The 27,100-nt window shown below is 42.7% G+C and overlaps 1 protein-coding gene across 1 annotated transcript; it reads left to right on the top strand.

Moving 5' to 3' along the window:
• The first annotated feature begins 3,798 nt into the window (after window positions 1-3,798).
• On the top strand, window positions 3,799-26,691 carry SLC51A (solute carrier family 51 member A). The gene is made up of 9 exons (XM_020986039.2): window positions 3,799-3,990; window positions 5,458-5,552; window positions 15,157-15,311; window positions 18,235-18,308; window positions 18,825-18,983; window positions 19,823-19,934; window positions 20,181-20,327; window positions 24,744-24,849; window positions 26,329-26,691. Exons 1-9 carry the CDS (start codon window positions 3,968-3,970, stop codon window positions 26,463-26,465), a joined length of 1,008 nt encoding a protein of 335 aa, XP_020841698.1. The 5' UTR covers window positions 3,799-3,967; the 3' UTR covers window positions 26,466-26,691.
• Window positions 26,692-27,100: the final 409 nt, after the last annotated feature.

Raw genomic sequence — 27,100 nt, forward strand, 5'->3', positions numbered from 1 at the left:
AACCAGGATAAAGAGAGAATTCTAGGAATGGAGGGACCATTGAACCAGTGAAAACGTCCTGAGTTATATTATGGAGTGCTTTGTTCAAGGAACAGCAAGACTGGCATCACTGGATCAGAGTATGTGGTGGGCTCTAAGGCATGAGAAAACTGGAAAAGTAGGAAGGGGCTAGGTCTCTGAAGGGCTTTGAATGCCACACAGAGGATTTTACATTTGATCCTGGAGGTAATAGGGAGTCTTTGGAGTTGTTGAGGGGGGGGGGTTTGGCTTTGTTTTATTTTGGGGTTCTTGGCGAGGCAATCGGGGTTAAGTGACTTGCCCAGGGTTGCACAGCTAGTGTCATGTGTCTGAGACTGGATTTGAACTCAGGTCGTCCTGACTCCAGGGCTGGTTCTCTATCCACTATACCACCTCACTGCCCAGCCATTGGAGTTTATTGACTAGTGGGGGAGGTGACACGGTGAGAGATCTTTGTTTTAGGAAGAAGGAAGAACGCTTTGACAGCTGTGTGAAAGATGGATTGGAGTGAGGAGAGATTTGAGATAGGAAGGCCGGCCCACAGGCTACTGCAGTAGTGAAGTCATGAAGTGATAATGGCCTGCACCAGAGTGGTGGCAATGCCAGAGGAGAGAAGGGGAAGAAGAGAGTAATATAGGAGAGGTGTTACAAAGGTACAATTGACAGACCTTGGCAACTGATTAGATATGAAGGGAGAGAAAATGAGCAGTTGACCTCATCTGTCTTATAATCCTGGGTGACTGGGAAAATAGCAGTCCCCTTAATAGGGAAGTTAGAAGGGAAAAGAAGAAAATACAATGGGGAAAGAAGGAGGATCTAAGAGGAAACTGTAATGAGTTCTGTTTCGGACACAGTGAGTTTAAGATGTCTGTGAGACATCAAGTTCAAGATATCCAATAGGCACTTGGAGATAGGAAACTTTATCCACTCCATTCTCCAAAGTCTGATGGCCTCCATGGCTGTCTCCACCCAATTCCAAAGAATGCAGAAACTATAGATGGAAAAAAAAAAAGGAAACCTGAACTGACTGTTCAATGGAGCAAAAGATTTTGAGAAGCACAGGTGAGAAAGGATAGCATTCATTCCAGGCAGGAGGAACTGCCAATGCAAAAGTACAGAGGTGGGAAATTGAATGTCAAGTTAAGAGTTGGCCAATTTGGTTGGAACAATGAGTGTGTAAAGTGAAGTGATAGGAAATAAGTCCATGGGAATAGGTTGGACCCATGTTGTAAGGAGGTGGTTTTTTTTTAATTTTTAAGCAATTGGGGTTAAGTGACTTGCCCAGGGTCACACAGCTAGTAAGTATCAAATGTTTGGTCTGAGGTCGGATTTGAACTGAGGTCCTCCTGACTTCAGGGCCAGTGCTCTACTATCCACTGCACCACCTAGCTGCCCCTTGTAAGGAGATTTAAAGGCCAAACAGAGGAATTTGTATTTTATCCTACTGACATAAGAAAATACGCATTTTATCACAGTGAGCCCTGAAGAGTCCTAAGTACAGAAATGATATGGTCACACTTAAGCCTTAAGAAGATTATTTTGGCAACTGAATGAAGATAGATTGGGGGAGAGTGAAACTAGAAGCAAGGAGAATAATTCAGACGTTGTGGCAGTAGTTCAGATAAGAGAGGGCTTGAACTAGGCTCCTGGTTATAGAAGGAGAGAAAAGGGGACAGATATTAGAGATAAAATATAAAAAGGAATTTATTTAGCAAAGAAATGGTGCATAATGGGAAATAGGTAAATAACAGGAAGGTAACATAATCAACCAATATTTGCACACTACCTCAAACACCTCTTCCCGACTTCCAGGCAAAGAGTTCAAGTGCTTCTTTAGGAACTGAGTGAAGAAAGACAGAGGTGCTGGTGGGCAGGGGGTAGGAAGAGGCTTCCAGGGCACTTGGTGTTAAAATAGAAGGAATTCTATATGTAGATTTTCCATCTAGCCATCATTTATCTGTCTAACTTGAGGGCAAGAAACATGTCAGGCTTCTCCCCAGCCCGGAAAGCCTAAGATGTGTTCCTTGCATTCAAGTCAGACAGATAAATGATGGCTGGATGGAAAATCCCCATGTGGTTAGATTCGCCTTCTATTTTAATGCCAAGTGCCCTGGAAAACTGCTTCCTGCCCTATTCCCACCAGCACCTTCACCAGTGACGTTTCAGACAAAATTGTGGAGTTTAGAACCCAGTATGTTTGGCCAGGGCCTCCACCTGCCCCTCTCCCTCCTTTCCAGCTTCTGCTCTCTGAGATGCAGCTCCCTAGGATGGTTTATGAATCATGAAGAGAGCCCTGGGTCTACTTTTTTTTCTCCCCAGAGATGAAAAGAGGCATACAAGAAGAGAAGAACGGGGCTGGTGGATGGCTCATCAATGTGTCCTTCCACTTTGAGCAATAAATCAAGCCAGCAAGCATTTATTAAATACCTACTATGTACCATTGTGCTAAGCACAGGCCATACAAAGAAGGAACAAAAACCAAAACCAAATCCTGTATTCAAGCTGCTCATGGTCTAAGGAGGAAGACAACCTGCAAGCAAGTATCTACCAACAAGATAGAGTCAAGATAAGGCAGCAATAATCAGCAGAGGGAAGGCACTACTAGCATTAAGAGGAATGGGCAAAGATGGCCAGTAGCACATGGAATTCTTTTTACATGTGTGTATATATATACATATATACATACATATATGTATACACACATAGACATATACATATATGCATGTATGTATATATGTATATGCATATATGTACACATGCATGTTTTTTATTTTCCCCCAATTACATGTTAAAACAATTTCTTAACATTTTTTTTTAAGTTTTGAATTCCAAATTCCACATCTATCTCCTTCCCCTCCCTCTTCCGTTAGACGGTAAAAGCAATCAGATGTAGGTTATGGTTGTGCAATCATGTAAAACATTTCCACGTTAGTCATTTTGTACAAGAAGATGTAAATAAAACAAAAAGAATGAAAGTGAAAAATAGCATGCTTCAGCCTGTATTCAAACAATATTAGTTCCTTCTCTGGAGGTGGATAGTATGCTGCATTATGAATCCTTTGGGATTGTCTTGGATCATTGTATTGTTGAGAATAGCTGAGTCATTCACAATTCTTCATCAAACAATATTGCTGTTACTATGTACAACATTCTCCTGGTTCTGTTCACTTTACTCAGCATCAGTTCATGTGAGTCTTTCCAGGTTTTTCTGAAATCATCCTGCTCATCATTTCTTATAGCACAACAATATTCCACTACAACCATATACCACAGCTTATTCAGCCATTCCCCAATTGATGGGCATTCCTTTGATTTCCAATTCTTGGCCACCACAATATAAATATAAATATTTTTGTACAAATGGGTCCTTTTCCTTTTTTTTTTTTTAATGTTTTCATGATATAGACCTAGCAGTGGTATTGCTGGATCAAAGGGTATACACAGTTTTTAGCCCTGTGGGCATAAGAATATAGAATTTGAGTGGGACTTGAAGAAAGCCAGGAGGTATATAGATGTGAGGAAGAGAGCTCCAATCTCCTGACCAGAGTCTCATGAGTGAGGAGAAAGGATTTCTGTTCACCCTAAATGCTTTGGGTTGTTCTGCTGGTGAGATAGGAGACAGCTGGCCCTGAAAGGTCACTAGAGGGATAGGGCTGTTAGTAGGGGATAGGGTTTGTCTGTGGGAGTGAGGAGGTAGGAAACACAGGAAATCAGGGAGGAGCCAGGACCTGGGGCATTCAGCTGATCTGAGAGGATTGCATTTCTCTAGGAATGAACTCTGATACCAGGAACTTGGCTTGACAGGAAAGAGGGAAGAGAGGGAGTAGGCTGGGCACAGAAACTATCAGCTCCACATTGAAATCTCAGCAGCTCAGCCAGAGCACATCTTGAACTTCACTCTCACCCAGCCTCAAGTCAGCCAGACCACTGCAGTTAACAAGTCTGGATAATGGAGCCAAGCAGCACCCTCAGGTAAGTGAAAGCAGCTCCGGAACTTTAAGTCTCTGGAAGTTTGATTGCTAAGCTATGAGCACCCCTTCCCGCCCCCCCCAACCCCTTGTACCTAGGTAGCCCTATTCCTACTTCCTACAGTGGGAACCTTCACATTGAACCTATTTCCGTCAGGGAAAGGGAATGAGCTAGCGGTCTAGCCCAGGGAGAGAGACTGAGAAACTTCTCTGGGTCATTGCAGCTATGAAGACAACCAGTGACTCAGGCTGCCCTGCGGACGGCGGTTCTGCTTGATACGCTGGCCCCTTATGTGACTCTATACCGATCTCCTTCCCCCCACTCCTCCCTTAGACAGTAAAAGCAATCAGAGATAGGTTATGGTTGTGCAATCACGTAAAACATTTCCACATTAGTCATTTTGTACAAGAAGACGCAAATAAAAGAAAAAGAATGAAAGTGAAAAATAGCATGCTTCAGTCTGTAAAGGCGTAATTTTCTCTGGACCATTTGGTTACCCCAGACCAGGCCAGACCCAGGTGGTGAGAGGAGGATGGAATTGTGTCACTGACATGTAGGAGGGCCAGGCCTCCCTGGAGAGCGATGATAGTGCCAGACAGCAGCCACAGAATCATCGCTAAAGCTAGAAGAAACTTCAGAGACCATCAAGCCCAACCCTCAGGCTTTACAGATGAGAATGCTGGGCCATGGGGGTGAAGTGACTTGCCCGGGGTCACACAGGTAGTGAGCATTGGAGGCAAAATTTCAAGCATGATTTCAACTATATCCTGGTAGCAACTGGTGGTGCAATGGATAGAATACTGCCTAGAGTCAGGAAGATCTGAGTTCAAATCCAGCTCCAGACACTTCCTAGCTGCATAGCCTCGGGCAAGTCACTTAAAACTTCTGTAAATAAGGATAATCAAATGAGCTAATACAGGTAAAAATGTTTTAGCACTGTGCCCCACACGTAGTAGACACTATATAAATGGTTATTCTCTTCTCTTTACCCTCCTCCCCCCCATGCCAAGCCTTGCCCTCAGAATATGACAGGTTTTTCAGAGTCAAGGTCATTAGTCCTCCCCATGTCAGGGATCCCTGTAGAAGTGGGAGAAATTGAGAACAAAAATGAGATTAACCCCCAGAGGCAGTGCCATATGGGGAAAAGAATACTGGATTAGAAGCCAAAGACCTGAGTTCAAATCCTGACTGCTCCATCATAGCTATGTGACTTCAGGCAAGTCATTTCACACTTCTGGGCCTCAGTTTCTTTACCTGTAAAATGGAGGGACCGATTCTAGAGGATCTCTGAAGTCGCTTCTAGATCCGAATCTTACAAATGATTACAGAATCCAGTCCACAATGATTGGAGAAGACAGTGCCCAGAGAGAACATTTGGTAATTCAGGGAGTGAGCCCCATCTACATGAAGTCCTTCTGTTCCCACCATGATTCTGAACATTGGAGCTAATGAGATGTATTTCTCCCTTAGGCTTCCACCCAGTCTTTTCGAGGTGCTGACAATCAACTACAGTGTTCCAGTAGAATGCCTTTCTCATCCTCCTACAGCAGCCCAGCTCCTGACTAGTGAGTCAGACAATCTGAAGGGGGTGAAGGGGGGGAGGGGGAATTATGAAGAAAAAGTCCCGCACAGGTTCCCAATTACACAGTCTTATAAAGCTGTTGTGGTTTGTCCTCTGGTCACAAAGAGGACCAGGACATCAGGAAGATGATGCCTTGACTTGCAAATGAATTGGATTTAAGTGAGGCAGGGCTGTGCAAGGTCACCAGCCTCACTTTCTCCTCTGGAGCCATCTGGGTCCAGTGGCAAGATACAGATCAGGATGACTGGAGATAACCCAGCATCTTGTAAAGTATATACCCCTGGAAGGTATAAAATGGCCTTCATTTACTTAGTGGAGTGTTCAAAAAACTTAACAGGAAATCCAGCCTCATAAACTTCTCTAGGAACTATAAGTGGGATTCTGATCATAAGCTTTTATATGGTAAATGTAGCTCATTTTGGAATTTTATTTTGCTTGCTTTTATTGCTCAAGGTGCCCTTAAATCTATAATCCTCCATTATGGTCCTGCTCCAAATCCTCATCACCCTGAGCCCAGTGAACTCCACTGGCTCCTTATCACCTCCAGGATCAAATATAAAATCTTCTCTTAGGCTTTCAAAGTCTTTCACAATCTGGCCCCCTCCGACTACTCCAGTCTACTTACACCTTATACCTCGCCAGCCCTGCTCCGCCACCCACGCGTTGTGTGCTATCCAGTGCCACTGGCCTCCTGGCTGTTCCCAGAACAAGACCCTCTGCATCTCTCAGCTCCAGGCATTTTCCCTGGCTGTCCCCATACCTGCAACGCTCTCCCTCCTCACCTCCACCTCCTGGCTTCTCTTGGCTTCCTTCAGATCTCAGCTGAAATTCTAGCTTCTCCAAGAAGCCTTTCCTGACTCCCTGTAATTCTCTCTGTTGATTATCTCAGTTTATCCCTGTCTGTATCTTGTTTGTTTGTACATAGGCATGTACATGTTATCTCCGCCATTAGATTGTAAGCTCCTTGAGAGCGGAGATCGTCTTTTACTTTCTTTGGATCGCCAATGTTTAGCACAGAGCTTACTAAGCATCCCAGTGGGTGCATAATAAATGTTTATTGACTGTGACAAAAATAAAACAAAACAAAAACAAACCAAGGTTTGGCAAGCAGGTTCTACAAACCTAGAAGGACTTCAGTGACATTTTACTTTATTTTTCTGGAGGGAGGCAATCAGGATTAAATGACTTGCCAAGGATCACACAGCTAGTAAGTGCCTGAGGCTGGATTTGAACTCAGAGCCTCCTGACTCCAGGGCCAGTACTCTATGTGCTGCACCACCTAGCTGCCCTCTACAACAGCTTTGGATCTGAGCCCAACAATTGGCTCTCTGCTTGTCATCAGAAGACCAGACTAAATTTGGAGAGGTTCATTAATTAGCAGGTGGTGATTTTTTCCCTTACATCAACTCATGGAGAGCCTTTATTAAAGTGTAAACTCTTCCCTATAGAAGGTTTTGGATATGAATCAATAAAGGCAGTGTCCATACTAATGAATTCACCAATTTTTTTTAAGTATTGAAAGGTATCTATGTTGAACTGATTTTTACAGTATTATAATGATTTTTCTCAATAGCCTTTCTATTATTTCATAGTATTACTCAACAGACATTTATTAAGCCCTCCTATGTATACATCTTCATGTACTATGACCACAAAAAGGTGCTTGTAGTAGAGGGCTGGCCCTAGACTAAGAAAGATCTGGGTTCAAGTTCTGACTCTGACACACACTAGCTATATGACCCCAGGCAGGTCATTTAACCTCTCTGTGCCCAAGCCAAACATCTAAGGCCATAAGGTAGAAGTGAGTGGTTTCCAAACCAGGAATTGGAGTTGGGAAGAGGGGAGAGAGACAGAAAGGGAGACAAAGAGAGATACAGAGACACAGAGAGATAGAAAGAGGGATAGGGATAGAAGGAAAAGAAGACAGGAAAGGAGAAAGAGGGAGAGTGAAAGACAGAAAGCAGAAGGGAGATGGAGAGATAAAGAAAGACAGAGGCAGAGAGAGAGATTGCTGGAGTAAGTAATCATATCATTGATTTGCTCCTAGATAGATTTGAAACTAGATGGATTTGAAAGTTGGGGGTAAAAGGTAGCTGTTTCCAGATGTCATAAAATTGCAAGCTAAAGGAAAATTCTGTGGGGAAATCTGATCAGAGCTCTGTGGGTCATCTGTCTCCCCTCCCATCGCTAGCTGCTTGAGTTGCTCTACTGCCTTCTCCTGCAGGTATCCCAGCAGGCAGATGAGTTCCATGTCTCTCTACAAACTTTCTCTTCTTTTAGCACTTTTGGGCAGAATTAAATCCAACAGCTGGATTGTGCTATGCTGTGAATCAAACTAGAATTCAATTAAGCAATGCTAGATTACAATGAAGGGTTAGTAAATATGAGAAGGGTAACTAATTGTCCCTAGGCATCTGGTTTCATTATAAACTTGCTCTTTATGCCTACCTACTACATATGAAGTATAGAATTCTTTGTTAACTGAACATTGGAGTGGGGAAACATGATCATCTCAGCCATCAGTGGCAGTCTCGGTGTCTGACTTGCTTTATTTACTGCTTTTCTTTGTTGTGAGATCAGGTTCTATGGTGTGAGGGGAAAGGCAGGGAAATACTGTAAAATGATGGTAATGCACAAAACAAAAACCATTCATACAACTTTAGGGAAAAAACCATGCCAATCCTTTTTCTCTCATGAACTAAAGATGACATTATCCCTGCCCTCAAGGAGCTCCCAGTTTAATTGGGGAGAGAAGTTACACCGGCATTGGAGAGTTAATCATTTACTATTTTGTATTTCAATGCAAGTGCCCAAATGGGTGGTACAGATATTAAAAGGATCTCAGAGAAGGGAGAGATCACTGCGGTTGGTCAAAGCTTCATAGTCGAGATGGAATAAAAACTGAGCCCTAAAAAGAACAGTGGAGAGCCTTGAAAAACAGAGACGTTTTGACTTTATTCCTTAGACAATTGGGAGTCATTGAAAGTTGCTGAGGTAGGGAGTGGCAGGATAGAAGGGGTAAGTTAGAATGATCCATCAGTGCATACACTAATAAATGGATATAGGAACAAATGGATAGGAATAGGTGGGAAGAGATAGATAACAGAAACAAAGAAGCAAATTGAAGGTTATTATACTAACCCAAAAGTAAGGTAATGAGGCCCTGGATCAAGGTAGAGATAATGAGAATAAAAAGAAAGGTCCAGACTTAAGTAACATTATGAAGGAAGAATCAGTAAGACCTGGTAACTGATTGTATATAGGAAATTATAGTCAGAACTCAAAGGTGACTCTAAAGTTGAGAGCCTGAGACAATGGTGCTTCCACGAACAAAAATAAGGGGGTCAAACTGGAATTGTTTTGGAGGTTGTTGCAAAACAACTTTACATTTATATTAATAAACTCTGCTATATTTTCACTCTAAATTTTGGTCAAACATAGTTTATTCCTAAAGAGGCCATTAGCCCTTTAACAAAATAATTTTTAGCATAAGCCGAGATTTTTCTTTAAAAATCATAAAAATTACTGTTTGCTAAGGGAACATTACATGAAATATTTCTGGGCTTAAAACACATTGAACCAAATACTCAAAGTGATTTGTGATCAGAACAATTTGGGAGTTTCTTCTAGTGATGTAGTGTGAAACCTATTCATGCCTGCTCATCCTAGATGACTCTTATCCAGGTCTTGTCATGAGTTCTCCACAGGGGGAAGAAGGGGAGGGTCCAGTGTGTTGAAGTCCTTCCTTGATTTCTCCTAACATCACAAAGCAGAATGCTCTGTGATAATCTCTTGCCTTCAACCATGAGACTAGCCCATCTTCTCTTCCTATCATACAATTGATGATGTTTTTGCTCCTATTTTCTTTGGAGTTTCTTATTAGTTAAATGTCAGAGCATGCTTATGCCCACCGTATGCACCTGTCCTTTGCCCCCTGTTATTATTCCTTTTTAACTCTTCTGAGACTATTGTGTGCTACATTTTGCATCAGCAGTAGAATGTTGGCAGTAAAATGACGGGCCTTCATGGGAAGCTTAGGACCACTGAAGAAACTTTGTAATTTCCTGAAGGTAGTCCAGCCCATTTTCCTTTTCCTGTTAAACTCTGGGCCCAACTCATTGCCCATATGTACTGTCTGTCCTTACTGATGGATAAGCTCTATATAAATGTGCATATATATGCATGTTCTAATCTGGGCAAGAGACATTCATCATCTACTTGTTTTTCCTGATCAAAATATATTGATGGAAATATTGGTCCAGGGGACCTGAAAGTATGGAAAACCCCACCGATAGGGAGAGGGTGAAGGTTGGTGATATTTTGGTACAAAAGAGAGGAAATTAAGCCTTTTAGAAAATAAAAAATACCATAGATAATTTTAGACATAATTTCATTCTTAATATTTTAGGAGGAAATTACTTCTGACTTTTTCATGGAACCTCTCTTCACATAGCACAGAACATCAGAATTCCATGAAACACGGTTTGGGGAATGCTGGTTTAGAGCAAACTGTATTTAGTACTGACTAGAAGAGAGGGAAGGGATTATTAGGGAAGATTTACTGATCTGACTGAGAGAAGGGGCAAGTATGATGTTTGATGTGGATCAGCAATATCTTACTAGATTATTAGGCAGCTCTTGTCTTTTTCTGTTGAAGCAAAAGAAGCAGGCCTAGGTTTCCCTCATACCTCAGAAAACTTCATTTGACCCATTTTCCTGGACCTTAAAGTCCCTTCTACTTCTAGATCTATGGTCTATTAACTTGTATCTCTCTTTCCTTTCTCAGCCAAAATCTAAGAAGTAGCTGTCTACGCTTGCTGTCTCCAATCACTTCTCAACCCCTCACCATCTGATTTCTGATCTCATTACTCAGCTGAATCTTCTTTCTCCAAAGTGCCAATGATCTCTTCATTACCAACTCAAATGACTGATAGGGACTGGTAGATAGGACGAGAACTAGAAGAGAATAATGTCCCAAAATCTTACAGAGAAGAGAGTATCAAGAAGAGAAGACTGACAATATCAAAGGCTGCAGAGAGCTCAAGAAAGATGAGAATTGAGAAATGCCACTGGATTACCAATTAAAAGATCATTGGTAACTATGGAGAGAGCAGTTTCGGTGGAATGATGAGCCAGAAAGTTAAGAAGAGCGTGAGAGGAGGCACCAGTTGAAGATGACCTTTTCAGTTCTCAAGGAGTTTAGCCACAAGGGGCAGAAGAGATATAGAAAGATGGTCAGCAGGGATGGAAAGATCAAGGGAGGGCTTTTTGAAGATCTAGGAGATATGGGTATGCTCATAGGCAGTAGGGAAACAGCCGATAGACAGGGAAGATAGAGGCTAAGTGAAATGACAGAGGAGGAAATGTGCTAGAGGACACAGGATGGGATGAGACCACTTTTGTAGGCAGAAGGGTTTGCTTTGGCAAGGAGTAGAGCCACTTCTTTGTGTGGGACAGGGATGAGGGAAGAGATGATGGCAGAAGGCATCTGAGTGATATGAGAAAGGAGAGAGAAGAGAGAGATCTTAATGAGTGGTCTTAATTTTTTTCTGTAAAAAGGAGGCAAGGGCAGTTAGGTGGCACAGTGGATAGAGCACTGGCCCTGGATTCAGGAGAACCTGAGTTCTGGCCTCAGACACATAGTACTAGCTGTGTGACCCTGGACAAGTCACTTAACCCCATTGCCTAGCCAAAAAAAAAAAAAAGGAGGCAAGGTTCTCAGCTGAGAAGGTGGTATGAGGGAGAACCATAAGAAGTTTGACCAGGGCTAAAAAGGTTTGGAAGATACATTGTGGAAAATGGGATAATGAGTTGATAAGGGAGATGCAGAAGGATTGCCTAGGATTGGTAAGGGTCCAGTTGAGGTTGTGTAAGATAAATTTGTAATGGACCCTGTCAGAATAGTTGCATAATTTTTCCACCTTTGTTCAGCAGCACGTGTATAGGAGCAAAAGTGGTGGATGCTAGGAGTGATTTAAAGCTGAGGCTTGACACGGAATAATCAACAAAATGATAAGGGAGAAGGTTAGTGTGCAGTTCAACAAGTTTACCAAAGGTGGGGAAAGGAGGGGAATATACCTAACGCACAGAACTGAGAGGCAGAGGAATTGGACATCATGGTATGTCTCAGGAAGGCAGCAGGAGAGATGGAAAGCCTGTGATCAGACAAGGGAACTTTCACAGTTCTTGAACATGGAGGTGCTGCATCTGTGTGTGATGGCAAGATCATGGGCATGACCATCTTTGTGTATCAATTTAGTGGGGCAAGTTCAGAGATCTTGAAAGACTGGACTTTGAAAGAGAAAAAAGGAAAAACCCTGCATCTCCCCAATAACTGGTTATTTAATATAAGAGAAAAACAGTCATTTCTCTCACTTTGAATGTCAAACAAATTTTTATTTGATCCTAGAAGGGATAAGGAGCCACTGAAGTCTATTGAATGGAGAAAGGGGATGGAGGTAGTGGTGACATGGTTAGACCTATACTTTAGGAAAATCATTTTGGCAACTGAATAAAGGATGGATGGGAGAGCAGAGAGAGACTTGAGGCAAGCTCACCCATCAGCAGGTTATTGGAATAATCCAAGTGTGAGGTGATGAAGGCTTGCACCAGAGTGGTGGCAGTGTCAGAGGAGAGAAGGGGGCTTATCTGAGAGATGCTGCAAAGGTGAAACCAAAAGGCCCTGATGACAGACTGGATATGGGAGATGAGAGAGTGAGGAGTCAAGGATGACACCCAAGTTTTGAGGCTGAAGGACTGAGAGTATAGTGTTGCTCTCAAAAGGAATGGGAAGTTTGGAATGGGGATAGATTTGGGACAAAAGATAATGAATTTGGGCTGTGGACATGTTGAGTTTCAGATCTCTACTGGACATCCAGTTCAGGATTTCTGAAAGGCAGGTGGAGATGCAAGTCTGGAGATGAGCAGAGAGGTTGGGGCAGGACTGATAGACTTGAGAATCATTAGCATAGAGATGATAATTAAATCCACGGGAGCTGACAGAGAAGAGAAAAGAGCCAAGGACAGAGCCTTGAGGGAGGGATACCTATAGGTTAAAGGGTGTGACCTGGGTGACCATCCACCAATAGATACTAAGAAGGCGTGCTCTGATAGGGAGGAGAAGGGGGAGGACCAGAAGAGAGCTGTGTCTTGAATACCTGGAGAGACTCAAATCTCACACCATATACCAAAATAAAGTCAAAAGGGGTTCATGATTTAGATATAAAGGCTGATATTATAAGCAAACTGGGAGAACAAGGAATAGTTTACCTATCAGATCTATGGAGAACAGAAGAATTCATGACCAAACAGGAGATAGAGAACATTACGAAAAGCAAAATGGATAATTTTGATTACATTAAATTGAAAAGTTTTACAAAGCCAATACAACTAAGATTAGAAGGAAGGTAGAAAATTGGGAAAGAATTTTTACAACTAGTCTCTCTGATAAGGGCCTCATTTCTAAAATAGAATTAAGACAAATTTTTAAGAATACCAGCCATTCCCCAGTTGATAAATGGTGAAAGGATATGAACAGACAGTTCTCAGATGAAGAAATTAAAGCCATTTATAGTCATATGAAAAAATGCTCTAAATAACTATTAATTAGAGAAATGCAAATCAAAACAACTCTGAGGTACCACATCACACCTATCAGATTGGCCAACATGACAAAACAGGAAAATGATAAATGTTGGAGAGGATGTGGGAAAATTGGAACTCTAATGCATTGTTGGTGGAGTTGTGAAATGATCCAAACATTTTGGAGAACAATTTGGAACTATGCCCAAAGGGCTATAAAAATGTGCATACCCTTTGACCCAGCAGGAGCACTTCTAGGGCTATATCCCAAAGAGATCATACAAATGGGAAAAGGAGCCACATGTACAAAAATATTCATAGCAGCTCTTTTTGTGGTGGCAAAGAATTGGAAATTGAGAGGATGCCCATCAATTGGGGAATGGCTGAACAAGTTGTGGAATATGAATGTAATGGAATACTAGTGTGCTATAAGAAATGATGAACAGGCTGACTTCAGAAAAACCAGGAAAGTCTTGTATGGTCTGATGCTGAGTGAAGTGAGCAGAACCAAGAGGACTTTGTACACAATAATAGCCACGTTGTGCGATGACTAATATTGATAAATTTAACCCTTCTCAGCAATACAAGGATCTAAGACATCTCCAGAGGCCTCATGATGGAAAATGCTGTCCACATTCAAAGAAAGAACTATGAAAGTTGAATCGCTGTCTTCCCTTTTTTTTTCTCTTCTGTTGAGTTTTGTTTCCTCTTTCTAATGGTTCCTCCTATTGGTTTTAATTTTTACTTGCAACTTCACTAATGTGAAAATACGCCTAATAGGAATGTAAATGTAAAGCCCATATCAGATTGTGCACTGTCTTGGGGAGGGCAGCAGGGAGGAAGGGGGAGAAAAATTTTCAACTCAAAAGCATATGGAAGTGATTGTTGATAAATCAAAATAAATTAATTTTTAAAAAAAAATTTTTAATACCTGGAGAGAAGAGTACCAAGAAGAAGAGGGTGACTGACAGTGTCAAAGGCTGTAGGGAGTCGAGAAGGATAAGGACTGAGAAAAGGTCATTGGATTTGACAATTAAGAGATCATTAGAAAGAACAGCTTCAGCAGAATAAGGTCAGAAGCCAGATTGTAAGGAATCAAGAAAAGACAGAGGAGGTACCTATTCTAGGCAGCTTTTTCTGAGGAATCTAGTCACAAAGGACAGAAGAGATAAACAGCTTCTTAAGGCTTAGAGCTTACCTAGGTTTATTTCTCTGACTTCAACCCTAGACTTAATAGTAAACACACTGACAAATATTTAAAACATAAAACAGTAGCTCATGTCTTCTATTACAGTTAGGTCTCAATTAGTGCAAACAACGAATTCCATTAAGCAGTCTCCTTATTCACATTTACACTGCATACACCGGGCTGGAAACCAGTACCATAGCTTACATAATTGCACCTGTGAAGAGTGCGAATTGAAAATACGTGACCACTTCCTGGGATTCATTATTCACACTAATCTGGACCTAGCTGTATAGTCTCCTGGCATGCAGAAACTCCAAGGGAGAACTGTAGAACTACTGAATAGGCTCTGTTAATCATTTACATTGTGAGACCTTGTTGTCCAGGCTTTTTTCAGTTATGCCTGACCTGACTCTTTGTGACCCCATTTGGGGTTTTCTTGGGACAAAGATACTGGAGAGGTTTGCCATTTCCTTCTCCAGCTCATTTTACAGATGAGGAAACTGAGACAAGCAGGGTGAAGTGACTGGCCTAGGGTACCACAGCTAGTACGTGTCTGAGTCAGCCAGACTGGAACTCGGGAAGATGAGTCTTCCTGACTCCAGGCCTGGCACTCTATCCACTGCACCACCCAGATACCCTTTGTGACCTTGGGTAAGGAACTAAAATGTCCCTAGTGGTACTGCTTTCCATACCTGACTCCCAAGGTTGTTTTCAGGATCAGATTAAATAATCCGCGTAAATAAAGTACTTTCTAAATGGCAAAGTACTGCGTAAGTGTAAACCATACTTACTTGTTGCTATTACTATTCCATCCCAGAGTTGAACTCTGTGGAGCTGACTATCTTAGTGATCCTGACCCTGTTCACTGTGGGCTCTGTCATCATCTACGTGGAGGACGCCATTTACCTGTACAAGAATACACGGTGCCCCATCAAAAGGAAGACCCTGATATGGAGCAGTTCTGCTCCAACGGTGAGAGACCCACCAAACTGGAGGGGGGAGGGCAGCTATGTGGCGCAGTGGATAGAGCTCCGGCCCTGGAGTTAGGAGGACCTGAGTTCAAATCCAGCCTCAGACACTTTACACTTACTAGCTGTGTGAGCCTGGGCAAGTCACTTAATCCCATTGCCTAGCTAAAAACAAACTGGGGGGCAGGGCAAGAGAAGGACCAGCAATGGGGCAGCCATCAAACTCAGCCATTCAAGTCTCTGAGAAGTTCTCCTCCAGAGGGCAGGAGGAATTCCATTCAGTTCATTTCTTCCAACAAAGGTTTATGAAATGCTTACTTTGTGGAAGGTGCTATATTTTGTGAGACTCAAAATTAGTCTCAACCCTCAAGGATCTCACATTTCACTGCTTCAGACACTTACTAGCTGTGTGACCCTGCACAAATTACTTCACCTTTGTTTTCCTAAGTTTTCTCATCTGTAAAATGGGGATAATAATAGCATCTACCTCCCAAAGTTGTTGTAAGGATCAAATGAGGTGGCATTTGTAAAGCACTTTGCAAACCTTAAAGCTCTATATAAACTCTAGCTATTACTATTATTACTATTCTATGAAGCAGATCAATAAAAATTTGAGATGGGAGAAAGCACTAGCAACTAGGGGGCTCAAGAAAAGCTTCATGGAGTCAGCGACATCTGAGCTAAGCCTTTGAAGGAAGGTAAGAATTTTGAGACTGAGATGAGGACAGATGGGAGACCAGAGAATATGGAATGTCAAGATTAGGGGGAAAACAGATTAGGCCATTTAAGCTGGGAGGCAAAATACATAAAGAAGAATAATGTGACATAAGACTAGAGAGGTAGATTAGAGCCAGATGTAGAGCTCTTTCAGCTTAGACACTAAGCTAAGGAGTTTTTATTTTACCCATCTTTTGAGCAAGGGTGATTAGACCTGTGTCTTGAGACAGGGAAGCCAATTAGAAGACTATTTCAATAGTCCAGGAAAGAGATGATCAGGGCCTGAACTAGGATGGTGACCATGTGAATAGAGAGGAGATTATAGGAGAGAGAGAGAGGTAGAATTTATAGATGTTTCGAGATCATGGACCTGGGAGATCAGAAGGGTGGGTGCCACCAATAGAACAGGGATTGGTTGATTGTCGTCCTTCTTTCTCCAAGAGGACCAAAACGAGCTCAGTAGGCTCTACCACAGGTCAGGCACAAATAGTCCATATGAACATTTGAACACATGAAATTTGGAGATTTGGGGGCACAAATGAGTTGCATCCTGGTTATGTTGTTTGAGCACAAGACATATCAATGGAATGTCTAAGTTGGAACATTCAACAGGCTGTGGGAATGGAGTTCAGAAGAGACATTAAGAGTATAGATATATTTATAGATTTGGGAACCATCTGCATAGAGATAACTGACTTCTTTGGAAGTGCTGAGGTCACCAAGGGAGAGAATACAGGATAAGAAGAGAAGAAACCCATGGCAGACCCTTGAGGGACATCCACATTCAAGGGGTAGCATACAAATGACAATCCAACAAAGGAGAACAGTTTCAGTAGAGGGATGGGGAGAGAAAGCTAAGCTGATTGTAAGGGCAGGGAAGGAAGACAGAGAGACAGAGACAGAGAAAGGAAGGGGAGAGAGGGAAAGAGGAAGAAAAAGAGGGAGTGAAAAAGAAAAAAAGAAAGGAGGGAGGAAGGAGGAAGGAAGGAAGGAAGGAAATGCATTTATTAAGCCTTTATATGCCAAGTACTGTGCTATGCACTGAGGATCCAATACAAAAGTGAGACAAATCCTGTCCTCAAGGAGCTTACAGGATAAAGCTTAGACTCGGAATCAAAGAGATCTGAATTCAAATCCTGTCTGCCAGGAAAGGCATTTTGGATCTAGAAAACCACAGGGATGCTGTGTGGAGCCAGAAACAATGCTAGCATTGACTACTGTGCCCAGACCAGAGCAAGAGGTAGAAAATGGAATGGTGGCAAGAGAAAGGATGTATATGAGGCAGCAGCAGCGCAGATGGCAACATGTCATGGGGAGGTCCAGGGCTGGCTAGGTAGAGTAGCTTGGGTGAGTTTTTTACTCACTCCCTAAATCAGTACAGCTCTGGTCGCAGAGAAGAATTCCAAAACTGAGTAGAATAATTCTCCCTGGAGAGTTCTGATCTGGAGGATACTACTTGAGGTTAAAGAGGAAGAGGACAGCAAAGCAATTCATGGCATTATCCAGAAATCCAAATCCCATTCTTGGATATCTGCCTTTTAACCACTTTTTCATTTTTTTCCAATCCTCTTCTGGAGTTCCAACCTTCAAACAGTATCAGTTTTTCAAAACCTAAAAATAAAATATTTAAAAACCACCTTCATCCCTAAAGTCTTAATTCCTTGCCCTTCAGAATTCTTAGCAATGTTTTCTTTGAGTTGAGGCAGCTCACCATCATATGGCCTCAGTCTTCTTCAGTACAGTGGATGAGACTTGCTAAGAATGAGGGGGAAGGGCAGATATGGGGATTGAAGGGAGACGGTTTAGAATAACTACCGTAGGGATTGTTATGTAGAACAACCTGCCACTTTTATAGCTGAGGAAACTAAAGCCCACAGAGAAAAAGTGACACATGTATTATGCTTAAAGTGCTGGTGGGGCATCCAAGCAGAGACATCTAGCAGATAGAAATACAAGCCTGGAATTGGGAAGACATTAGGGGTGGAGGCACAGATTTGGGAGTAAGCTGCATAGATGTGTCCACTGAAGTCATGGGATTGTCTTTGGGGTCAAGCCAATGATAGACCAATCAGCCATTCTGCCCTAGTTTACACCACACCCACCCAAGAAATTGGACTTTGGGGATGTAGGGGACGAGGACGAGATGCTTCATCTGGGGAGTGAGGTATTCTCCCTCTCCCAACTGATTGTCTCTGATTCTTTCCAAGTAGGTAGTGTCTATATTTGGCTGTTGTGGGCTCTGGATCCCCCGCGCCCTGATGTTTGTGGAGATGGCTATCACCACGTAAGCATCCTAGCACCCCTCTAGGGTCTGGCTGAGGACAGCTCACACTTGGGGCTCTGCTCCTCCCCATTTGGCTTTGAAGCAGCCACAGCTTCTGCTTTTCTCCCTGTATTTGTAACCTCTCCCCAACATGGGGCTGACCAAAGAGGACCGCCGTCCCCAACCCCATTACAGATGCTTCTGATCAGAAGATGAACACTTCTCGAACTGTGGTTATTCAGCTCTTCTGAAGCTCAGGGTTCTTGTTAAGGAGTACCCTTATCTTCCTTATTAAGGAGCACTCCTTTTCCTGTTTCTAGAATCAAGACATCTTTCCCACTGTCCCCTGATCCCATTCTGTCATCTCCCTCTGTTCCACACACAAGCTCAGTCCCTGCTGCCTCCCCCTTCAGCAAGCAACATCTAAGACCAAGCTCCCACTTCATCTCTTTCCTACTTCACAGTTTCCCTTTCCCAGGCAACAAATCTATTCCTTCCCAGGACAGCTAACCTTCTTCCCTTCCTCTCTGCCCTCAGGTATTTTGCCATATGCTTTTACTTGATACTGATGGTCATGGTGGAAGGCTTTGGTGGGAAGGAAGCAGTGCTGAGGACTCTGAAGGACACCCCAATGATAGTCCACACTGGCCCTTGCTGCTGTTGCTGTCTCTGCTGTCCCCGCTTCACCCTTACCAAGTATGGAAGGGGGAGAGAGAGAGAGAGAGAGAGAGAGAGAGACAGACAGACAGAGACAGAGACAGAGAGGGACATGGGGAGATGAGGAAGGAGAGAAAGGGGGGGGAGGAGGGAGGGAGAGAGAGAGAGAGTGAATGTACATAGATTAGTACTCACCAGGGGAAAGCCACAGCTCAGGGTGGGACAATACCAGTGGTGAAAAGGTTGAGAATCATAGAACCATGCTTTGAAAAGCTTTGGCAGGGTGCTGACTCATTTAGAACATTTACTGGTGGAAGCATACTGAGGGGAGAACTAGGGCTGAGGCTGCCTCCCTCCCCTCCCAGCCCCATAGACTCCTCCAGGCAGTAGCTAGCCACTGCAGATCAGGCTATTAATTATTCTATTTGCTCATCTCTGCCATTCTCTTTAGTCCTTGGGGAGGAGAAGGGGAGTGAGCATTTATTAAATACCTATGTGCCAGGCGTTGTGCAAAGCACTTTATTATCTCATTTAATCTTCACAATCCCTGAGAGGCAGGTCCGATGAATCCCATTTTAAAACGTTCTCTCATTTGTTCCCCACAACGTGGGAGACACGTGCATTATTATCCTCATTTTACAGATGAGGAAACTGAGACTGAACAGTTCAATGACTTACTCAAAATCAGAGCTGGTAAATATCTGAGACAGGATCTGAACTGTCTTAGCTTCTTTTCAGTTCACTTTCCACCAACCTAGGGTGTCTCAATCCCCAGAAGACAGAGGTTGCCCTCTTTCTCGGAGGACGACGAAAGGGCTTCATGGGGCAGCGAAGGAGAGGTAGGCTCTGTGCCAACGTCCCCCTCCCGCTCTCCTCAGGAGGAAGCTGCAACTGCTGATGCTGGCCCCATTCCAGTATGCCTTCCTCAAAATGGTCTTTGTTTTGCTGGGCCTCCTGCTGGTACCTGATGGCATCTATGATCCGGCACTTGTAAGTAGGAAGGGGCCAGAAAGTGGAAACAAAACCCAAGAGGAGCCTCATCCCACACCCCGAGTCTCCAGCTGAGTAAATGTAACAGAGGGGCCCTTCCCCATTCTGGTGGGCTGCAGCACAGTAGAGGTTGTAGGGGTTTATGTGGCGAAACAAGACCCAATGTTACAGTGTGCTGAGGGAAAGGGCCTTATGGCCTTTTCCTTCTCACCTATCACAGACTCCTTTCTTCTCTGACCCACCCAGATCTCTGAAGAAAGCACAGCTATGTGGATGAATATAAGTCTTGCTGTGTTTACCTTACTGGCACTCTGGGCCCTGGGCATCCTATTCCGCCAGGCCAGGTTACACCTCGGTGCTCAGAACATGGGAGGCAAATTCGCTGCCTTTCAGGTAACTGCATCTAAATGCACAAATGCTGTCAGTTCTATCACCTGAGAAAAACAGTATCCCAAGCTATAAAACTCTGACCTTAGCCCCAAATTTCCCAAAAGGAATTCTGGGCATCCCTAGGGCTCCCCTAGGTTTGGGGAGCCAGAAAATTAATCTGTCCTCAACTGAGCCAAGAATGAGAAGAATCAGGGAGATGGAAAAGGGTAAGAAGTTAAAACTGTAAGGAAAATTTGAAGTGCAAAAGCATGCATACAGTACCCATGATGTGCAGACACAGCAGCCTTGAATATTTGCTGTTTTGTTGTTCAGTTGTTTTTCAGCTGTGTCAGATTGTTCATGAACCCACTTGGGGTTTTCTTGGCAAAGATACTGGAGTAGTTTGCATTTCCTTCTGCAGCTCATTTTACAGATGAGGAAACTGAGGCAAACAGAGTTGAGTGACTTGCCCATAGCTACACAGTTAGTGTCTGAAGCTGGATTTGCACTCAGGTCTTCCTGGCTCCAGGTCTGACGCTCTATCTACCACCTAACTGCCCTTCTTCTATATTACCAGTCCTTCAGATGCTTGGAAGCAAGCTTGTCATGTTTCCCCAGGTTTCCAGTTTGTTCAATTGATTTCAATATGGCATAATAATTTCTAGTAACCTGCTTCAGAATGCTCTCCAGTTGTCAGTGTTCAGACTTCCAGATTTCCAGCCATCATCACTCCTCTGACCTGACCAGTAATTTTATAACCCCATCTGAGTTCAAGATGTCTCCACTTGGATACCCTGCCAATACTCAAAAATGGAACCTCCTTTGTAAATTCCTTCTTTCAATCATCTTCCCATTTATCCATTAGAACTTGTGAATTATCTTTAACTCTCCCCAACTATGACTGTTACATTTTCCTTTATAATATTTTTCAGTATCTCATGTCTTATTCTGTTTTCAGTGCTATTGCTCTAATCTATATCCTCATCTCCTCAGATGCAGGTTAATACAATTTAAAAGAAAAACACTTATTAAGCACCTACCACATGCAGAAGATTGTTCTAGGTGCCAGAGGAGAAGCTTAGTTAAGATACAGTCCCTGCTCACAGAGTTTACAATTAGGGGATACAAAATATACATACAAATAACTAAAATACAAAATAATACAGATGCTATCCTCCAAGGTTCTGTCCTGGATCCTCTTTTCTTTTCACTCTGTACTTGGTGACCTCATCAGCTCCCATGGATTCAATTATCATCCCTATAGAGATGACTCCCATATCTACATAACCAGCCTTAGTCCTGAGCTACGATCATATATTACCAATTTCCTCTTGGACACTTGGAGATGGATATCCTATAGATATCTCAAACTCAGCATGTCCAAAACAGAACTTACTATCTTCCCCTCAAAACCCTCCTCCCTTCTGAACTTTCTTGTTATTGTCAAGGGCACCGCCATCTTTCCTATCACTCAGGCTTGAAACCTCAAGGTGATCCTTGGCTCCTCACTCTCCCTCACCCCATATATTCAATCTACTGCCAAGTTGTATCATTTCTACCTTTGCAGTATCTCCTACATATACTCCCTTTCTCCATTCATACAGCCTCCACACTGGTGCAGGCCCTCTTTTCCTTCTGCCTGGACTATCGCAATAGCTTTCTAACCAGTCTCCCCACCTCAAGTTTCTGCCTGGCCTGGTCCATCTTCCATTCAGGTCTCAAAGTGATCTTCCTAAAGTACAGAATTAACCATGTCTCCATCCCTACCCCTGCTCAATAAACTCCAGTGGCTCCCTATTACTTCCAGCTTTAAATATCAAACCCTCTGTCTGGCAGAACAATAGCTTTTCACGATGTGGCCTTTTCTTACCTTTCCAGTCTTCTTACAGTTTATACCTCTCCACGCACCCTCCAATCCAGCTACAGTGGCCTACTTACAGTTCTTTAAACAAGACACTCCATCTCCTGTATGGATGCTTTTGCACTGGCTGTCCCCCTGCCCTGGACACTCAGCCCCCTCCCCTCCCCCTCTTTAGTTTCCCTGGCTTCAAGATCACTCCGTTCCCACTTTTTGCAGGAGTCCTTTCCCAGCACCCCACCTCCCACCCCAGCAGGGAGTGCTCTTGTAAGGCCCTACTGCTCCTCTCCACCTATTCAAACCTTAGCTATCTTTCAAAGCCCACCAAAAACATTAATTCACAATTATTCACAATAATCCAAACCAATATTAAGTTCTTACTTTGTAAACAGCCTACATCTTTTATCGTTCACATATGTGGGGTATGTTTACATCCTATTACATGCACCTAGGTGGCACAGTAGATAGACTGATAGGCCTGGAGTTAGGAAGACTCATCTTCCTGAGTTCAAATCTGGCCTCACTTAACTGTGTGACCTGCAAGTCACTTAACTCGTTTTACCTCAGTTTCCTCATCTGTAAAATAAGCTGGAGAAGGAAATGGCAAACCACTCCAGTAACTTTGTAAAAAGAACCCCAAATGGAGTCACAAAGAGTCAGGCATGACAAAATGATTGAACAACAAATATATAGCTCTGAGATGGACAAGACTGAGATGACTGAACACCAATAACACTACTAGCAGTACCATACAGCAGTGAGCCATAGAATACAATGGCTTCCAGAGAACTGAAAATGACCTGGATGTAGTGGCACACACCTGTAATCTCTGCTACTGGGGGAGGCTGAGGCTGGTGGATTGCTTGATTTGGGCGTTATGAACTGTAGCACAGTTAACCTAATCAGGTGTCCATGCAGCTTGGCACCAATATGGTGGGCCCTGGGAGCTAAGGGCCACCAGGCTGCCTCAGGAACAAATTGGCCCAAGTTGGAAAAATGGAACAGCTTAAAGCATCCATGTTGTGTGGTACAGGATTGGGCGTATGAGTACAGTGGCTTCACTTCTAGCCCAAGTGAGGTAGGGAGATCAAGTCTCAAAAAAATTAAAACATATAAAGAACAATTTTTCTAAGGAGCCTGTAACATATAACCAATGCGGAACTTCAATAAAAGGGAGCAAAATACATCAAGGAACTGAATGATAGGAAAAGATGGATTAGTCAAGGGGTGAAGGCAAAGGATGACAGACAGCCAGAGTGGTTTACTGGCAATCACTCAGTATCCAGTGAAATCAAGAAAGAGTCTCACAGGATGAGCAGACATGGAAGGATGGCCAGATACACTGTTGGAACTTACAAATTAATGAGATCAGAGTCATCTGAGTATTTCTGTATACAATTCCTAACAGCATTCTTTGATGAATACACATAAAGTAGCTTTATTTCCCCAACCAGACTCTAATTTTCTTAAGGGCAGACATTGTGTTTATATTTTTTTTATGTCCAGCAAACTCTAGATATGATGCTAGCACATATAACAGAGGTTCAATGGAACAATGTCCTTAGAGAAAAAATCAACTTCCTTTTGCAGTCTAAGGTCATATGAGGAAATAGCACAAAGAAACAGAGGAAAACTCAGAACCTGCTCTTGATTAAGCTAAGAAAACTGGTACCTTGGAACAGCTCTAGGATAAACAGGAGTTAATGGATGGGAGCAAAGGGAGGGGTAGAGAGGCAGAGGTAATGAAGATCATATTATATATAACACTTGGAAAGCAGGTGCTTAATAAGTGTTGGTTGACTTGATTAATCAATGAATTAGCCAATTCAAACTTTATGCTCTGTTCTTCCCAACTGCCCACTTTGATGCTTATGTATTAATACCTCCAGCTAAGTCAGGGTTTCATGAGCTTTGAATCAATAAATATTGCTCCTGATTAGCAGTTCTGGTCAAATGTTTGATGAGGGAAGATGCTGAAAACTATACTAACAGGTTTTCTAGTACACAAGGATTTTGAATATCTGAGTCCCCTATTCTCTTATCCTTGCAATATAAGCATGGTTGTACCTATATACAATGAAAAAGATGAATGAAAACCTCAAAAGACTACCTATCCTTACATTAGGAAATCACAGGGCCTCTGCTCTCTTCAGGTAGAATTACAAAATCTCATTTGGAAAGGCCTAAAGAATCATCTGGTCCCCAGTAAGTGGTCATCTAGTCTTCACTTGCAGACTTCAAGTAAAAGAATTAACTTTCAAGACAACACATGCCACTTTTGGATATCTACCGTTTTAATGAAGTTCTTCCTTACGTTATGCCCAAACCTAACACTGCAATTTCTACCTGCTGTTCCTTGTTCCGCCCTTCAGAGACAAGCAGAACAAGTTTCTCCCTCCATATGACGGTGAAGACACATGGCATGTCCCCCTGTTGTCTTCTCTCCAAGTTCCTTCAACTGATGTCCCATGACATGATCTCCAGATTACTCAATGCTTTCAGTCCCTCTCCTCTAAATACACTTCTTCCCCAAACACAGTGTAACATTCTAGGATGCACTCTCACTCTGTTCTCATTTCCAGTTGCTCGTTGTACTAACTGCCCTGCAACCTGCTATCTTCTCCATACTGGCCAGCATTGGACAGATTGCTTGTTCTCCACCCTTCTCCTCTAAAATCAGGTCCCAAGGTGAGCATCTACTAACCCTTAACTCACTTCCTTAAGGAGGGCTGGGGGGGTGGGGGAGGGAGAACAGGAAAAAGGCAAACAAACAAAAGGTAGAGGCACTCTCAGCTTGTCCCAAACCCCTACAGATGCTCACTGTCGAAGGAGAATCTTTAAGAGGTCAAAGCCACCTTGATCCTCTACCCCTGTGCCTTACACAGGGAGAGAAAAGTAAAACCTAACAGTTTGAGACCAGCTGTCAATACCCAAACAAGGAGAGTATTCAAGAAGTCCATGACTATTACAGCTTCCATCCCCATAATCTCTGGGGTAAGAATAAGTATCCTCATCAAAGAGAAGGTCATGCTAACAGAGATGTATTGTGTAGTAACATAGTTTATCCAGTTGCACCATAAACATTCTCTTTAATATCCTCATAAAACTTATCTTGGAGTCATAGAGGACTAGACTAAAAGCCAGGAGACTTGGGACACTAGTCCTGATTCCATCTCTAATTTATTATGGCCTTGAGCAATCTTAAACTCTCTAGGCACATTTCCTGGTCTCTAAGATGGAGATATTATCTGTTCAATCAACATCATTATTGCAGTACTACACAAATACAGGGTGGCATAATTTTTTATTATTCTCGGGCACTGCTGTCTATATGTTGTTATTCAGTCATTTTTCAGTTGTGTCAGACTCCTTGTGACCTCATTTGGGGTTTTCTTGGCAAAGATCCTGGAGCGATTTGCCATTTCCTTCTCCAGTTCATTTTACAGATGAGGAAACTGAGGCAAACAGGGTTAAGTGACTTGCCCAGAGTCACAAAGCTAGTGCATGTCTGAGGGCAGATTTGAACTCACGAAGATGCGTCTTCCCTACTCCAGGTCTAGCATTCTGTATACTGAGTCATGTAGGGGCCTCGCTGCCTATGAAATGTAGCCATAAGTAGTAATTAGGATTTTAAACAAGTCATCTCCAGTAATATCATAGTTTGGTAATAAGTCTGGTTTACTGAATGAGTAAGGTTTAAACTTACTTTCAGGTGATTTAAATGCATTAGTATCAACCAGGCCTAAACTGGTAATCCTAGGAAATCGTGCAGAGAAGTATCACAGAAATGTAGAATAAGAGATCTGATAAACCAATAATCCTTTTCAACAGGGCAGCTAGGTGGCTCAGTAGATAGAGCGCTTGGCCTGGAGTTTGGAAGACTCATCTGTCTGAGTTAAATCTGCCCTCAGACACTTACTAGCTGGGTGACCCCAAGCAAGTCACTTAAGCCTGTCTGCCTCAGTTTCTTCATCTCTGAAATGAGCCGGAGAAGGAAATGACAAACCATGCCAGTATTTTTGCCTAGAAAACACCAAATGAGGTCACAAAGAGTTGAACATGACTGAAATGACTGAACAACAATCCTTTCAACAGGCTAATTAGACTTGAATTTGTCAGCAAGATACTGCCTTTGTTTCTCAATGCAATCCATGTTATGTTTTGTAGTGATGAACTGCCACTTTCTGGTAGTACAGACCTCTCTGTTAACCGTTATGACAAGAATATTCTATCGGAAACGAGACGATAAAATGGGGTTTGAACCTTTCTCTTTTCTGGAACCATCCTCTGAACCCGAAGCTTGAACACACCCAGACCATGGCTCCCCCAAACGATGGCTGGAGCCACCAAAAATGCAAAGGTCCAGATGTGACAAGAATAAGGACATTCTTACTGTCATTATATAGGCTGCAAATAACTACAGAGATTAAGTTGAATATTTTAACATGATAAAGTGTTGGGGGGCGGGGCAGGAAGAAAATATTTTATTTTATAAAAAAAATTAAATGATGGGGTTTTAAACTCTGAAAATGTTAAGGGTTTTGTTTTGGGGGATAGGGAGCAGCATACATAAAGGTCTCAGTCCAACCTAAAGCCAGAATACTCAAAAGTCCACTTGTATATAAAATGTTACCATAACCAATCTGGGACATAGCCCAAAGCAAATGAAAAATAAGTTTGCTAGTGTTGCCAGAATGCAACAGATCCTTTGAAACTGCACATAATTAATACAATTTAGCCATGCGCAAAGCCTTAAAGAAATCAGACTGTGGGGTAAGAACAAAATGAAAATGGAAACTATGCCTTTTGCTATACGATTACAAAAGCATTATCTAGACACTAGGGCTAGGTTTCATTTCTGTGCAGCAAAAATCTGGTGAAGCTTCCCTATCAGGCTATAACAAGATTGCCCCTGAAGTAATACACAGTTATCCAGCCT

Source organism: Phascolarctos cinereus, unplaced genomic scaffold (genome assembly GCF_003287225.1).
Source record: "Phascolarctos cinereus isolate Bilbo 61053 unplaced genomic scaffold, phaCin_HiC Scaffold_726;HRSCAF=1367, whole genome shotgun sequence".
Lineage (NCBI taxonomy): Eukaryota > Metazoa > Chordata > Mammalia > Diprotodontia > Phascolarctidae > Phascolarctos > Phascolarctos cinereus.

Bases quoted from the DNA above. Each gene is read 5' to 3' on its own strand.
- SLC51A (XM_020986039.2), top strand. From the start codon at position 3,968: ATGGAGCCAAGCAGCACCCTCAG. The intron at 5,553-15,156 runs GTGAGTCAGACA...ATTCCATCCCAG, and splicing joins AGCAGCCCAGCTCCTGACTA to AGTTGAACTCTGTGGAGCTG. The intron at 18,309-18,824 runs GTAAGCATCCTA...CTCTGCCCTCAG, and splicing joins GTGGAGATGGCTATCACCAC to GTATTTTGCCATATGCTTTT.